The following is a 17,409-nucleotide window of genomic DNA, read 5'->3' on the forward strand; positions in this document are numbered from 1 at the left end:
TTAAATCCATTTGTTTCATAACTTCTGTTAGTGTCCATGTGTCTCTGTCTAGTTACTGTTTCCAGGATCTGCCCATTGGTGAGAGTGGGGTGTTGAAATCTCCCACTATTATTGTGTGAGGTGCAATGTGTGCTTTGAGCTTTCTGAAAGGAATTCTAAATTGTCTTTTTATTGGTAATTATTACTGTTCTTTTAGTTACTTGTTTTCAACTACTTCCTGTTACAAATTCTTAGGCGATAAATTGAAGGAGAAAACTATATCATATCGCTAAAAAAAGGCTTAACTTCCATAGTCTTCTAAGCCTCAGGCAACTTTTTACACCATACTTTCATAAGGGTAAAGGTTTTCCATACACATGTATGCATCACACATACATACACGTGTGCATCCCAAATACATACACACATGTGCATTACATATACACACACATAAATACACACATGTACACCACACATACCTACACATGCATGTATCACATGCACATACATGTGTGCATAACACACATACACATACATATATCACATACATAAACATGTATGCATCACATACACATACACGTCTCACACATAAATACACACATGTGTACCACACATACCTACACATGCATGTATCACACACACATACGCATATGTGTATCACAATATACATGTGTACACCACACATACATACATTTGTATACATCACACATATACACAAGTGTGCATCACACGTACACATGTGTATCACAGACACATGCACATGCATGTATCACAGACATATACATACATGTACCACACATATGCATGTTTGCATCATACCCATACATATGCGTGCATCACATACACATACATGCATCACACACATAAATACACACATGTGCATCACACATACATATACATGCATGTATCTACATACACACACATACACACATGCAAAGGCTAAGAGAACTTGGTAAAAATGACACGCTGAAAACAGCATGTAGTCCATAAATGAGAACAGATAATGAAATATAATGCAACTTAGCACCCAGGAGACTTGGTGTCAAAATGACTGATATCTCCAATGACAACCTAAGGTTTACCATTGTCCTGACTTTTCCTGATCATTTTTAGAAGACTGTTTATATACAAATAACTACTTGAGAACATCATTTTAAATGTTGGTAATTTATGCTGTTTATGTCACTAGAAGTCATTACTTTACAAACTATTTCTCAAACATTATCTTTATTGTGAGAAGATGGGTCATGGGTTAACTAACTATTGATGTTTCTCTAATGCTTTATATAGATCCAGAATGAAGGATGAAAATTATCACTCACTGTTCTTAAAAATATTATCTCTATATATTTTGTGAGACAGTTTACTATGGAAAAAGGACTCAAGCTTTATAAATTACTGTTAACTTACTGTATAGAGTTGTCTAGGTCATTGGAATAGCTTTTGGTAATGACCAACTGCCATGTTTAAAACCACAGGGGAAAAAAGGTTTATATATAATCCACCACTTTCGATTTGAAAGACTTAACACTAGATATTTAAGAAATCTGCAGTTTCTGCTTAAGAGAGAAAAAAGAAAACCCCACTCTAAAAGTTCTTGGACTCCAGAACACAGAGAGCCCGGTCAAGTCTGTTGGTGCTTGCTAGTCCACACTTACCGAGGCCCGCTAGGCCTGTTAGGAAGGCATACTTCTGACTGTGGGCTCTCAGATTAGCAGGTGCTTCTGTGAATTGCAAATTTTTCAGGAGATCAGACATGGCCTTTCAAAAACCTCATCACAAATCAGTGGGAATACTGCAAACTGCACATGAATGAAGCACAGCCTTGGCCAGGCTTCCGCACAGCTGCGACTCTAACCTCACTGTGCCTCTGTACGATCCCTAAGTCCTCTGTATCCACATAAATAACCTGTTTATACTGTGAATGCTTCTCAAGTGGGGATGTATGTAAGAAGATATTTTCAAAAGCTATAGTTCTGTATAAGAATCCAATTTTTATAATTTAATTTAGTGCCATAATTTAAATAAAAATCTTTAAAAATTAATATACTATGCTAATTGACTTCAGAGTAATTCTTCAACACTAATTAAAACAAAACTAGAAGCAGTGTTAGTGATAATAATGAGTTAATAATGATAACATGCCTGCCCAAGAGAATGTCTAAAGCATTGCACACTATAAAAATAACAATCTCCCTTCCAGCCTGCACCTTCTGCTGAGGCAGATCACCAGCTTATCTGCTCCTCTGAAGAGCCTACAGTCTGAAGGCCTCCCAGGAGTTCAGCTGCATGCAGGGCAATAGACAGGAGCCTAGCATGGCTGCATGCTGAGAGGCCCAACAAGCAGCTAAAAGATACTTAAGTCTTAGATATTTATACCCAACCAATGGACAGAAGCTGGGAACCCCTGTGTTTGAATTAGGGAAAAGCTGGAAAAAGCTGAGAAGGAGGGTGACCCCATAGGAAGACCAGCAGTCTCACCTAACCTGGACCCCCAAGATCTCTCAGACTCTGAGCCATCAACCAGGCAGCATATACCAGCTGATATGAGGCCCCCAACACATATACAGCTGAGGACTGCCTTGACTGGACTCACTGTGAGAAGATGCACCAAACCTTTGAGAGACTTGAGGCCCCAGGGAGTGGGGAGGTCTAGTGGGGTGGCGGTGGGGGAGAAGGAACATACTCTTGAAGATGGGGTTGGGGGCAGAGGTATGGGATGTGGAACAGTCAGAGGGTGGACTGGGAGGGGGATAACGACTGGACTGTAAAAAAAAGATTAAAAAATATGTGTTTTTGTTTTTTTCAAGACAGGGTTTCTCTGTATAGTCTTGGCTGTCCTGGAACTCACTCTAGACTAGGCTGGCCTTGAACTCAGAAATCCGCCTGTCTCTGCCTCCCAAGTTCTGGGATTAAAGGCGTGTGCCACCACTGCCCAGCTGTAAAAAATATTTTAAAAAATAATAAAATAATATCAGGGTTGGAGAGATTGTTCAGTGGTTAAGAGCCATGTTCAATTCCCCAGCTCCCAGAAGGCCACTCACAAGTGTCTCTAACTCCAGTTCCAGAGGATTTAACACCCTCACAAAGACATGCGCAGGCAAAATACCAATGTACATAAAATTTTTTAAAAAAGAAATACCTCCTTATTAGCTCAATGCATCTCTTTCTTGCTTGTTAGCTAGGTTTGGTTTCGGTTATTTGCAGTGAGACCCTGACTCACTATTGTCTGCGACCGTCCAATGCTTCTCTTTTGCCATGATGCCAGCTACAGCTGCTCAAACAACCTGATGTTTAATTCATCTATAAATATTTTGTGATTCAGTTTTCTCATGCAAGTAGAATCATAGTTACTACAAGATCATTGTGAATTTTAATGTTTTTCACTTAACATAATTATTTTAGAGATTTGTCCTTATTAAAGCTCCAAGCCTACAACATGACCTATAACAAGTATTTCATCTTCCATTAGGAGAGTATACCATAATATACTCAGCCAGTTTCCAAATGGAGGAGACTTGGAATGCTTTGAAACTCTGCTAGTCCTTCTCTGTGCTTACATGAACTTCTCCAGGGTAGATAAACCATATTGATAAAAATCCATGAACATGCCCACTGTTTCCTTAAGGAAATAAATCAGTATATATCTATGATGTACACAACACAGCTGCTTCCTCTACTCTCTCCAACCTGGTTAATTATTAAGCTGGGCATTTTGTCAGATGAATGTAAAAAAAAAATTTTTTTTTGAGACAGGGTTTCTCTGTGTAGCCCTGGCTGTCCTGGAACTCACTCTAGACCAGGCTGGCCCAGAACTCAGAAATCTACTGGCCTCTGCCTCCCAAGTGCTGGGATTAAAGGTGTGCAGCACCACTGCCCAGCTGTAAAAAATTAGAATTCTTAATGTCTCTCTGACATGTATCATAATATTATTTTTACCAGGATTTCTGACTCTTATGTATTCAAATATAGCAAATTTTCTTTCATAGCTTCTGGAAAATAATTCTAACACCAAGAAAATAATTCTACTCTAAAGTTTTAACTACATTAAAAAGCTCGCCTCAGGGGCAGAGACACTGCTCAGTGTTTAAGAGCACTTGTGGCTTTTGCAGAGGACCCAGGTTCAATTCTTAACACCCACAGGGTGGCTTACAATCATCTGTAACTCCTGTTCCAGGGGATCTGACACCGTCTTCTGACCTCTGTGAAAAATCAGGCATGCAGGCACTATACACTGTACACACAGGTAAAGAACACCTGTACACATAAAATAAAATAAATCCTTTTTAAAAACCACCCTAGGGCTGGTGAGATGGCTCAGTGGGTAAGAGCACCCTACTGTTCTTCCGAAGGTCCGGAGTTCAAATCCCAGCAACCACATGGTGGTTTTTAACTATCTGTAACAAGATCTGACTCCCTCTTCTGGAGTGTCTGAAGACAGCTACAGTGTACTTACATATAATAAATAAATGAATTTTAAAAACAAAACAAAACACCCTAGTCTGGTCTTCCTGCATTAACAACTTAATATTCAAGTGTTAGATCAATGGAAATATATTTGCCAAAAAGAATAAGAAAAGCTGTACACATAGCTTTTTCTAGATAGTTAAGTGCTTCTGAAGCAGCTGTTCAACCTTTGCTTTGATAGCTGCAATGCCGGCTTATCCCCACTCTACCTTCTGTGACATCTGGGCTTTCTACTGGCCCCAGAAAGTGCTACTCAAACTGTTTAAATACTTGCACCTCAAGAGTATACTTCAACATTTAACATATGGTACAGCTAAGTTAAATTTATTTATTTTAAGATCTTATTTTTAAGTATGTATATGTATCTATGCCTATGTGTAGGTATGTGCAGGTGAGTACACATGCTGTCAGAGGTGTGATCCCCAGAGCTGGGGCGACAGGCAGCTGAGAGTCACCTGATATGGGTGCTGGGAACTGAACTCAGGCCCTCTGCAAGAGCAGTATATGCTCTTAACCACTGGACCATCTCTCCAGTCCTCAAAATGTATTTTTATAGTATTAGTATGAGTATGTGTATGTGTGTGTGGTTTGTGGTGTGTGTATGTGTGCGTGCACACGTGTGCTTGCCATGGCTCATGTATGAAGTTAGAGGACAGCACTGTGGGGTCAGTACTCTCTTTCCACATTTACATGGGTTGCAGGCATGATAAGGTCGTCAGCTTTCATGGCAAACACATGTATTTGCCAAGCTACCTTCCCAAACCCAGTTAATTTCTTGTTGTATATCGAATGATTAAAATTTTGGGTGAAAAAGATGTCTGTAATGGTAGTGTTCAAAGACAAACAACCTTTTGTACTCGTAACTGGGAGATGACAACACTTACTCAGAATTACCACATGCACAAATTGGAGGGCAGGGGTAACGCCATGCTCTTAAGGGCTGCTGGGAAGGGAATCTGTGCTAACCTCATCAGTTTTCCTTCCTCCTTTCACCCACTGCCCTTCCATAATTAGTATATCATGGCTCTCTTTTCCTGTTTACGACACAGTCTCACGTAGCCCAGGCTAGATTCCAAGTCTCTCTGTAGCTGAGGTTGACCTTGAATTCCTAATCCTTCTGCTTCTGTTCCCCACGTGCTTAGATTGCCCGCATACATACACCAGCACGCTCTGTACAATTCTCATGTTCTTTTCTTCACCCCTTTCACTGGTATGGTGATAATTGTTAGGGGTTGGTCTGGTGTTGCTATGCGTTTAAATGTCAAACACTGGCCCCCCAAGTCAAGGAGAGCCTCATGTATACCATGTGATGGTATGTAAACCCTGCCCACACTTTAAATTGGTTAAAAAATGGCTAGAGGCTGTGACTGGGAAGTAGGGCGAGGAAGGCAGGACTTGAGAATGAGTGAATCGTTTGAGAAGAGACCAGAGGAAGGGGAGAGGAGGAAGAGAGGAGACCAAGGGAGGAGGGGGCTGCCATGAGAAGAGATGGACCACAAGAACGTGACCAGGAGATATGGCAAGAAACAAGGGACATATGGAGGCGATATAAGTTGGAATAGCTCACAACCTACCCAATCTGGGCTTACAGTTTGTAAATAAAATACCAGGATTGTATGTCTTTTATACGGGCTAGCTAGAATAAGTAATTCTTATTACAGATAATTCATACCTGTTTGATTTTGTCAATAGCCAGAGCAACTGAGAACACGACTGCCTCACTAAAGCTGCCCTGACAGGGAACGTGACCGGCTGGGTTAGCTCTCTGCATATGTAGTCCATCTCTTTCACCATTGACCAACTGTAGCCTGAAGTGGGAAGAAAGGAATGTGCATTTGTGACCGGAATCCTGGAAGTCAATAACTAAAACACCAAATTACCCTGGAAAAGACAATTCCATCAGTAATTTACAGATGAATTCCTAGTCTACAGAATTTACATTGAGTTCAGAGTGAATTAAAACATGGTACACGGAAAAATTAATTGTATTTATGTATTTAATTGTGCTGTTTGGAATCCATGGTATTGGTCACATTAAGCGAGTAGAAAATCATTAAGCCACCTGTGGCTTGGCCCTCCATAGGGAGTGGCACTATTAGGAGGTGTGGCTGTGGCAGAATAGGTGTGGCCTGTTGGAGGAAGTGTGTCACTGTGGAAGCAGACTTCAAAGTCTCATATGTTCCATCTAGGCCTATGTGGCAGTCTCCTGCTGCTGCCTACAGATCAAGATGTAGAACTCTCAGCTCCTTCTCCAGCACCATGCCTGCCTGCATGCAATGTTTTCTGCCATGACAATAATGAACTAAACCTCTGAAACTGTAAGCCAGCACCAATTAAATGTTTTCCTTTGTAAGAGTTGCCTTGGTCATGCTGTTTCTCCACAGCAATAGAAACCCTAAGACACCGCTGAACAACAATGAAATGTTCAGGGACAGAGGTGTGGTCTTCCGCCACACTTATGCAGCCTCCTCCTGCCTGAAAAGCTGCTTATGTGCTTGAGCTATCATATGAGTTTGCTCTGTACCCTACTGAAGAAACGAGTCCAGAATATTTCTCACATTCGCAAAGAACAACTTTATATTTGCTCACAGCAAATTGATTAGAATTGTCACCTTCATTAACTTTCTCAGGATGCCATTCTGTTGTCCAACCCAGGGAAAAGGTCACGTCCGGGAAGAAGGATGTCACGGTGTCTAGAAAGGCTTTGGCATCCACTACTTTGCTGCTCCCATTAGGCCCAGGAAGAATATCGGCATTAATCCACACGGGGCGCTGCAGGTGCTGCTTCACATTGTCCAGGAACAGCATGGACGCTCTGACTGCTGCCAGACTGAAAAGGAGTGTGTGACCAGTGAGCCTACCACACTGAGATCTTCCTGTTCGCAAATTCAGAGTCAAATAAAAGATCTCACATGGGACCAGAGGGGAAGACTAACATGTACCCTACCTCAAAGTATTTATACTTCATTTTCATGAAAGAAATGTATAGATTGTATAGGGATATGAATAAATGGACCAAACAGGGGCTTCAGAATGCCACATTTGGGTCACTAAGTGTGAAGTGAGATACAAAAGAAAAGATACAAATGCTTGCTTGCCAGCCACACCCAGGAAGTAGGAGGCAGGTGGGCAAGTTCTGAGAGTGGCTCCTGCCACTTCAGCCTTGGATAAGATTGACTCTCACAATCCTGCAAGAGAAAAAGGATTGCCTCTTTGCCTTCATGCATGATTGGGTGAATTTGGAGACATAAACACATTTCTTAAAATGCCTAGAAAGCCTAAAACAACATACTCTTGGGGCTGGAGAGATAGCTCAGTGGTTAAGGGCATTAGCTGTTCTCCAGAGGAACCATGTTCAATTCCCAGCACCTACCCAGCAGCTCACAGGATCTGTAATTGGAGTTCCAGGGCTTCTCATACCCTCAAAAGACATCTATGCAGGTAAAATGCCAATGAACATAAAATAAAAAATAAATTTAAAAATGATATTTCCTAAAGCTAATACAAACTCAGCTTCTTTCTGTATTGTGAACACTTCTGTGGAAATGAGAAGATATTTTAGCTCCACTTGAAAAGTGGGTTGTTTTCTCTGCCCTGCAACTATTACAGCCACAGAATTCAAAACAGTAAAGGCTTTTGTTGCTGTTCTTATTTGTTTTTCTGTTGGTTCTTGAGGGTCTCACTGTGTACCTCTGGCTGGCCTGAAGCTTGCTATGGAGTACAGGCTCGCCCCAAATTCAGAAATCATCCTGCCTCTGCCAGTCTTAAGCCTGGGATTAAAGGATGTGTCAGCACGCCCAGCTTACAAAACAGTAAGTTTAGTATGTCATTTTTACTTTGTGTGTGTATGTGTGTATATGCGTGTGTGTCTTACTGTTCTCAAATATAAGCATGAGCACACACATACACACATGCACACGTACACACGCAAACTTAACTGGGGAACCTCATTGCTTCAACCTTTAAGGTGAATGCTCCTGGCCCTTTAGAAAGGCTCACCCAGGGAAACAGCTCCCGTGCCACTGTGATAGAGGCTGAGAAGCCTGGGTATGGGAAAGACATCAGCTCTTCCTGAGGATGGGCCTGCCCATCTGTGCTTCGCTCCTGTCCCTCCTATTTTAAGAGAGACATTTTATTAATCTGTGTGCTGAAACCAGAGGCATGTGGCCCTTGGCCTCCAGTCTCTTTACCTTGCATACTCTTCCCATTCTGTCCCTGAAATGGATGTCCTAGATTTTAGGGGATTAATAAGTAAGCCTCAGGCAGGACTTTGAATTTAGATGTTTTTATTTCTCTGTAATGCATCTGACTCCTAGTACATTGATGCCTGTTAAAACCTCAACTCTAAAACCCACAGGGAACCACAAAAGACCCTAAATCAGTAGGACATCCAGGGAAAATAGAGCAAAGTACTCAGGATGCAGAGGCAGGTAGATGTCTGAATTTCAGGCCAGCCTGGTCTACAAAGTGACTTCCAGGACAGCCTGGGCTACAAAGTGACTTCCAGGACAGCCTGGGCTACAGAGTGACTTCCAGGACAGCCTGGGCTACAGAGTGACTTCCAGGACAGCCTGGGCTACANAGTGACTTCCAGGACAGCCTGGGCTACAGAGTGACTTCCAGGACAGCCTGGGCTACAGAGTGACTTCCAGGACAGCCTGGGCTACACAGAGAAACCCTGTCTCAAAAAACAAAAATAAAAACAAAACAAACAAACAAACCAAAACAAAGAGAAAGCTAGATGCCCCACAATACCTGGCTTCAAAGCATACAATCAACGAGAGAGGTGGCAATGCTATAATCCCAACACTAGGAAGGCTGGTGGGATTGGGGTACTGAGATGAGTTCAAGGACTTGACTCAAAAAGCAATACTACACAAACGAATGGACAACAACAACAACAACATCCTGCAAAGCTACAGTAAATACAACAGCACCGTGCCGAGGTCAGCTTCTGAACTGTTGGAGAGACTCATTCTGAACACGCAGGTCCCAGGCTATGGCACTGCTTTGGAGACGAGAGAAGCTGCAAGAACTAGATTACAGGGCGGGCCCTTGAGGGCTCCCCTGCACGTTTGCGGGTTCCTCCCTCGTCAGCCTCTTGTGAACAGACTCATCTCACCAAAACTCTGCCCAGACAGCAACCACCCTCTCCAGCAAGCTGGACTGAAACTCTGAGCCAAGATTTGATAGATATTCTGCCAAACAGTTTGGTCACAGCAATGCAAAAGTGAACTAATACAGAACTAGTGAACAATGCACAAACTAATCTTACCTTATCCTGCACCCTTAGGAATTCCCTTTAAAATTATAAGTAACTTAAAATTGTATTTTAAGGGAAAATCATCTTTGCTAAAAACCCAGAGTCAGCTAAAACTCTAGATAAAATGTAAACATCACTATGTATTACAAAATAATGACTGTAATGCCATATAATATTTGCATATTATCATTTGTATACTATGTGAAACAACTTAGAAGCACAAAACAAGATCTACTAAAATTTGACTAAAATACCATTCAGCTCCACTCGCACAGGTAGTACAGTGGTTGATTAAGAGCTCAGAGTAGCTAAGGGATTCTCCTGTAGAGGACTGCTGAGCCAGATCAGATCCAGGACTCTGAGCCAGGGCAGCCTTCTCTGTCCAGGAAACACTACTCTGTGGCACTTTAAACTTTTGGACCCCCTCCCTTTACCGTGTGTATAGTGTTTTGAGTGTTTGCTGCGGTCTGTGACCCCGTGNTTCACCCCTCCCAGATCGGCCCGTGCACTTGCTATTTGGCTAGACGGCTCATCTGTCTTTTGAGTGTTTGCTGCGGTCTGTGACCCCGTGCTTCACCCCTCCCAGATCGGCCCGTGCACTTGCTATTTGGCTAGACGGCTCATCTGTCTTTTGAGTGTTTGCTGCGGTCTGTGACCCCGTGTTTCACCCCTCCCAGATCGGCCCGTGCACTTGCTATTTGGCTAGACGGCTCATCTGTCTTTTGAGTGTTTGCTGCGGTCTGTGACCCCGTGCTTCACCCCTCCCAGATCGGCCCGTGCACTTGCTATTTGGCTAGACGGCTCATCTGTCTTTTGAGTGTTTGCTGCGGTCTGTGACCCCGTGGTTCACCCCTCCCAGATCGGCCCGTGCACTTGCTATTTGGCTAGACGGCTCATCTGTCTTTTGAGTGTTTGCTGCGGTCTGTGACCCCGTGCTTCACCCCTCCCAGATCGGCCCGTGCACTTGCTATTTGGCTAGACGGCTCATCTGTCTTTTGAGTGTTTGCTGCGGTCTGTGACCCCGTGTTTCACCCCTCCCAGATCGGCCCGTGCACTTGCTATTTGGCTAGACGGCTCATCTGGGAAAGGCGCTTGCGGCTAAGGTTGATGACCTGATTTGATATCTAGGATCCGCATAGTGGAAGGAGAAAACTGGACTCCGAATTGTCCTCTGACCGCCATAGGCCTGCTGCAGTATCTACATGCATGCACGTAAACACACACACACACACACACACACACACACACACACACTTAAGAAAAGAATGTTTACACTTGGTCTGAGAATGTAGCTCAGTGACAGAACGCTTACTCAGCGAGTACAAGGTCCTGTGTTTGTTCCAAGCATCACAGACAGAAAAAGAGGGAGGGGTGAACTCTCCATGTCCAGCCTGATGGACCGTTCCCCATCCACAACCATCTGACCACAAGCAGGCTGTTTGTCCCCCAGCTTCCATTTCTTCATATGGTGGTGAGAACAGTGACGGCCTGTTGGGATTGTTGTGGGGTCATATATAAAGCACATATAAAGCTTTTAGAATTGTAACTCTATCCCTCTGCAGAACAACACATTCTCTTAGTCCCTGCCCTTTTCTTGACTCCGAGGATCCCCTATGTATGTATATGCATCCATGCATACATACACATATATGCACCTATTTTGAAAACAAAATAAAGCTTAAAAGTAAAGCTTGTGAAATAAAATTTTTAGTGGCCTGGCTCTTCTGTGGGACACTAAACTAGCCTGAATCACTAAATTAGCAGCTAGAACTTGCAAATGCACAGGCTAATCTGTGAGGAGTGAAACATGGAATCACAAACCACAGCAAACACTCAAAACACTATACGCATGGAAGAAGAGGGTCCAAAAGTTTAAAGTGCCACAGAGTAGTGTTTCGTGGACAGAGAAGGCTGCCCTGACCCTGAGTCCTGGATCTGAAGCTGGCTCAGCAGTCCTCTTAGGTGACCCCCTTAGCTACTCTGGGAGTAAGGCTCTATTAATAAAACAGATGCGCCACTCACTGTAAAAGCATCTTCTGTTCACCTGGTGCACTGTCACCTTGGAGGCTTACCGCCTCCATCCACTCACTGCTGAATAAGCTCACTCTCCCTAACTCTCTCAACTCTGACTGGTCAAGTCAGCTGTTCTGGCTCAAACACCTTTCCATGCAGACAGGCTCAAACTGGCTTCTTTTATCTTCTAACTGAATTGCTTTGCTCTGCCTCATATTAAATTTGGCAATATGCTCTAACCTTCTGGCATTTTCTGTCCTCACCTGTGTCTAGCTTGTTCTCTCCTCAGCCTGTCTCTGTACAACTGCTCCAGTAAAACTGCCCTCTCTCCCCTCTCTGCACTGCTCCCCTAAGTAGCCTGCTTTCTCTCTGTTCTCACAAGAGCTGGGCATATCTGTCAAATCTTTCTCTGATTTGTCATTTTGTCTGTCTCTCAATTAGATGTCACTTTCAAACATGGTGCTTCCTTCTACAAAGTAACTTTATCTTTCATTGTTTGGGCTTAATGGTGCATACTAAGGGTATGCCTTATTTCCGTCAGAGTGATTAAAGTTGTGCACTAAAGGTGCATCTGTGTTTCTGCCAGAGAAGCCACAGTGCTGAATTAAATTCCTTCTAGAACTCACCACCCACAAACTCTCTGGTCTTCAGATCATTCTGTAACTCAGACCTTGTCAGGCCGGACATCCAGGTTCTACACAGCCACTCATCAAGGCCAAGAGACAAGGTCTGCTGGGCATTCATTCACCCACGGATGGTTAGGGTCATCTCAATAATCCTACTCACTAAAGGCTGTTATTTATGTATGTGTGCCATGTGGGTACAGACTGTTTTGAGCTACCTGACATGGGTGCTGGGAGCCAAACAAGTGTCCTCTGATAGCTGCTGAGCTCCCTTCCAGCCCCAAGACAACTTCACAATGAGGTATGATTCAGAGATGGGGTGAATTTGCCACCAAAACTAGGTTGAATGGCAGTGGCCACTGGAGCTTGTGGTAATCCATTCTGTATCACATCCATTTCAGCCATTATAGCTTCTTCATGGCCAAATGCCATAAAAGGCACATCCCCTGTGACAGACATTGGAGGGAATGTCACTCATTCCTGCTAACATGGTCAGTTCCTGCAAAACAGTATTTCAAAGGATGCTTTGATTACTGATCGCTTTCAGACAAGTCTCTTTACTAAGACAAAATACAATGAAGCTGAATATGCAGGCACTGCTCTGTTAAGTCCTCTCCTTTCAGAGCACTGAAAGCACTTTCTTTGCCACTCTGTGTGGTATGACAGTTACATGTGAAACATTCCTTTATAAAAGCTAACTTTAATCTTAAAGGTCCTCAAGGAGCAATCTTAGCCATTAGTATGATGTTTTAAGTCTATTCTAGAAACACATAAAGGTCTAACATTTCATTTCAGTTTGGATAAGGTATAATAAGTAGTTGTGGTCATTTAAATTCATTCCCTACAGACTCATGTATGTGAATGCTTGGCCCATGGGGTGTGGCACCATAGAAGGTGTGGCCTTGTTAGAGTGGGTGTGGCTTTGTTGGAGGAAGTGTGTCACTGAAGGGATGGGTTTTGAGATCTCCTATGTTCAAGGGTCTTTGACATCTCCTATGCTTAAGCTATGCTCAGTGTGGCACAGTCTCCTTTTGCTGCCTGTGGATCAAGATGTAGAACTCTCAGCTCCTCCAGCACCATTTCTGCCCATACACCACCATGCTTCTTGCCATGATGGTAATAGACTAAACCTCTGAAACTGTAAGCCAGCTCCAATGAAATGTTTTCCTTTGTAAGAGTTTGTCTGGTCATGCTGACTCTTTACAACAATAAAACCCTAACTAAGACAGTAGTCACAGACAGAGACACATGTTCTAATGTTCTCCCTGAATTCTGCAGCAACACGAAGCACAATTGTAAAAGTACCTCTTGAAATCCAACTTGATGCCCTTGTTGCTCTTCACAACCTCAGCCAGCCACTCCTGCAAAGTGTTATCACTGCTTGTCTCGGGAGGATGGGCCATGATTGGTTGGCCATGCTCTGATCCGTCACTAGGAAGAAGGACATCAGCCTCTATCATGTGGGCAGCACCTGCCCAAGTAAGAGAGCTCATGTTACTGTGAATAGGGACAAAACTATAGGAGAAGCGCCTCGGTGTCCACATGAGAAAGAGGAGACACCGAGCAACTGTAGAATGCCAGGCATTGTACGAGGCCCACACGCTACCTGTACATCCCAAGGCTCCTCAGCCATTATCCTGCCTACAAATCTTTTCTAGCATCTAGCAAAGAGAACACAGAAAGGAAGGAAAGCCTATTAAGTATTTGTTGGTAATAAATATAGTATTTGAGCAGAGAGTGTCCCTCAAAGGTGCTACTTGCCTAGTAGTATGGGCAAGGCTCTGGTTCTACCTCTAGGACCAAACACATAGACACACAGACAGAAAGAATCACAGATACACTCATGCATTATCTTCTTGATATTGAAATTAGATTCATGGACATTCACTGTTTGTGTCTGAAATGCTACTTAAAAATTAATGTCTTTGACTTAAAGCTCGACTACTTTTTGTTTTTTGTTTTTTGTTTTAATGTTGTCGAATTCCTTCTACATTTTTTTAAAGATTTATTTATTTATTATATGTAAGTACACTGTAGCTGACTTCAGACACTCCAGAAGAGGGCATCAGATCTTGTTACGGATGGTTGTGAGCCACCATGTGGTTGCTGGGATTTGAACTCCGGACCTTTGGAAGAGCAGTCGGTGCTCTTACCTGCTGAGCCATCTCACCAACCCCCTCGGCTACTTTTTAAAAGTGACTTGTTTTATGGGACAGGCTATCACCGTGTAGTTCAGGCTGGCTTCTAACTTGCAACTGTGTTGATCCAGCCTCCCAAATGCTAGGATTGCAGGTGTGTACCACCACCCTCAGCTCTGGATGTAAGTTGCCAGGAGAGAAGCAGAAATGGACACCTGGCAGCGGCTATTGTTCTAATAAACCCCTGAAATGTAGCATCAGGACTGGGTCCTAGGGAAGCCTTAAAAAGGTGAGGAAGGGACTTTTCATGGAAACAGACAAAGCAGCATGGGCACTATCTATAGCCTGAAAACTGATGCCTGTCTTAATTTTATATTTATTTAGTTATATATATTGATAAATGTATATGTTTATAAATACTATTTATTATATAATAAAATATAAATATTTATATTTATTTATAAAATTACACACACACACACACACACACACACACACACACACACACACACACACATATCTGTGTGCATGCATATGAATGCCATGGAGGCAGAGACCATGTGCAAGAGTTGTTTCTTTCTGTCTTCCATGAGGATCTGGGTGTCACACTTAGGTCCTCAGGCTTGGTGTCAAGCATATGCACACACTAAGCAATATTGGTAACCTCATCTGTCCTATACAATTGTAAAGCTCTAGCAACACAGTCACTTGTAGTAATGGTAGAAGATCAAGAGAACACCACATAAGCATGTGGAGCTGACTTAGGTGGTTTCTAGGGGATGCTCAAAGTGTCAGTTGTGATAGGATGGTGTGAGGAAAGATGAACAGTTAGCTGTTGAGCTTTTTAGTAGCATACTAAGGAAATGTTTCCAATTTAGACCCCAAACCTCCCTAGAGACCTCACCTTCCATATAATTCCGTTGGTAATTATATTTAAATATGAGTTTGGAGAAGACAAACTTTCACATAAAAGCACAATAAAATATAGTATCAGTGCCAACAGGGCAGCTGCAAGACTCTTTATGAAACCTCAGAGAGATGGCTGCTCCCACATAACTATGTGAAGAGAATTTAGAATACTAAGTGTATGTTCACAGTAACCAAACCTGTAGACCAACCAGCCCAGAGTGAAGACCATCACAAGGCAATCTAGGTTTCTGACTTTCGGCTAAAGGAGTAATTTATAATTTGGTAGGTAATAAACCCACAAGCTGGGGCTAGAGAGATGGCTCAGTGGTTACCTGTCATGTTTGGTAACCACTGGCTGGCTAATCTTGCAGAGGATCCGGATTCGGTTCCCAGCACCCATATGGCAGCTCACAATATAATATTCCCAGCACCCATATGGCGGCTCATAATATAATATATATGTGCAAGAGCTGTTTCTTTCCATGAGGATCTGGGTGTCACACTTAGGTCCTTAGGCTTGGTGTCAAGCATATGCACACACTAAGCAATATTATATATATATATTAATATATATATATATATTAATATATATATAACATATAAATATATATTTATATGTTAATTACAGTGTTCTGCCTGCATATATGCCTGCATGTCAGAAGAAGGTACCAGATCTCGTTATAAGCCACCATGCTGCTGCTGGAAACTGAACTCAGGACCTCTGGAAGAGTAGCCAATCCTCTTAAGCCATCTCCTCAGCCAAAGCCCACATGCTTATGGGAGATCAAACATGCACTTGGATCAAAATGAACAGAGATAGAACTGGAGAGATGGCTCAGTGGTTAAGAGCACTAACTGTTCTTTCAGAGGTCCTGAGTTCAATTCCCAGCAACCACACAGTGGCTCATAACCATCTGTAATAGTATCTGATGTCCTCTTCTGGTGTGCCTGAAGACAGCGACAGTGTACTCCCATACATTAAAAAACAAAAAGAAAAAACACAAACCAGATAGTTCAAAATAGATATCAAAACAAAAGAAGGTTGTGGATCCCCAAATCTCACAATCTGGCAGTGGCCTGAGAAGGACAGTCAGGTGTGGATGTGGACACACCACCAGAGGCTTACGGGATTTCTCTCTTAAAAAAGTGAGTACATATCTTATTTGTTTACAAGGTCACATGTGCTACATTCTTTCCAGTAGTGACAAACGCCAACAGGCCCCAAAAACCCGGGCGCTGTCCCGAGGCAAAAGTTCAAGGAAACTCAGTCTCCTGGAATGGTGGCATTTTGTATAACGAATGCTCCAATGTCCTTGCTTTAGTTGGAAAACAGATCCATGTGCTTTCCCTTAATACATAGCCATGTTAGATCCTAGGCGGTCAGTCCTTGAGCTGACCCTGGGTCTAGGCAGCTAGTCACTGCCCTACATAGGAATTTACCACTCTCTAGGAAGAAGGAAGTTTGTGATCTAAAGAGGAACCAGGGTAGATACTTAGAACCCTAGGTAGCTGAGTTACACACATACACAAGCATTACAATGGCCTAGGGGGAAGGTGGACTATAGGATCTATGGCAAGGGCATGAAGCCCTTGCCCCCAGCTACTGACTTTGAACTGTCTTTAGGTGGAGCTGTTTTTGATCCCAGCTGTTAACATTGAATGTTATCCCAGTTGGTGCCTGCCAGCCCTTCCAGGTTTGCATTCCTCTGTTTTGTATAACTTCCCTATTTTCTTCTGTATAAATAGTCTGATGCTCAATTTGACAGTTCGCATTCAGATACCACACTCCCTAGTGTCCGTGTCTGTGTGTCACCCCACATTCACCGAATCCTCGCTCACCTGCAACCAGAGACCCGTTCCCTGCAGATCAGGGACCCCAGAAAAGCCCGTCTGGGGCACACATGTATTCCATAATGCATTGTGCAGGGCACAGAACCCTGTGTGGGAGCTGCTTTCTCCTTGCTCCACCATTTGTGTCCCTGGGATCTCACAGTTGTCAGACTTGGTGGCAATCACC

At 43.0% G+C, this 17,409-nt stretch overlaps 1 protein-coding gene across 2 annotated transcripts in view; it reads right to left on the minus strand.

The window, feature by feature from the left end:
• Positions 1-17,409, minus strand: part of Fam151b (family with sequence similarity 151 member B) — a 36,916-nt gene that overhangs the window by 11,486 nt on the left and 8,021 nt on the right. The window contains exons 3-6 of one of the 2 annotated variants that reach the window (XM_029544095.1): positions 13,651-13,816; positions 7,059-7,276; positions 6,119-6,254; positions 1,678-1,703 (exon numbers count right to left, since the gene is read on the minus strand). In XM_029544095.1, the coding sequence (XP_029399955.1) occupies positions 1,691-1,703; positions 6,119-6,254; positions 7,059-7,276; positions 13,651-13,816 (533 nt within the window). In that variant the 3' untranslated portion in view covers positions 1,678-1,690. Of the gene's footprint in view, positions 1-1,677; positions 1,704-6,118; positions 6,255-7,058; positions 7,277-13,650; positions 13,817-17,409 lie in introns of those variants that run through there. The other variant, XM_021208797.2, reaches the window with a different exon arrangement.

The sequence above is a fragment of the Mus pahari genome, chromosome 11 (genome assembly GCF_900095145.1).
Source record: "Mus pahari chromosome 11, PAHARI_EIJ_v1.1, whole genome shotgun sequence".
Taxonomy (NCBI): domain Eukaryota; kingdom Metazoa; phylum Chordata; class Mammalia; order Rodentia; family Muridae; genus Mus; species Mus pahari.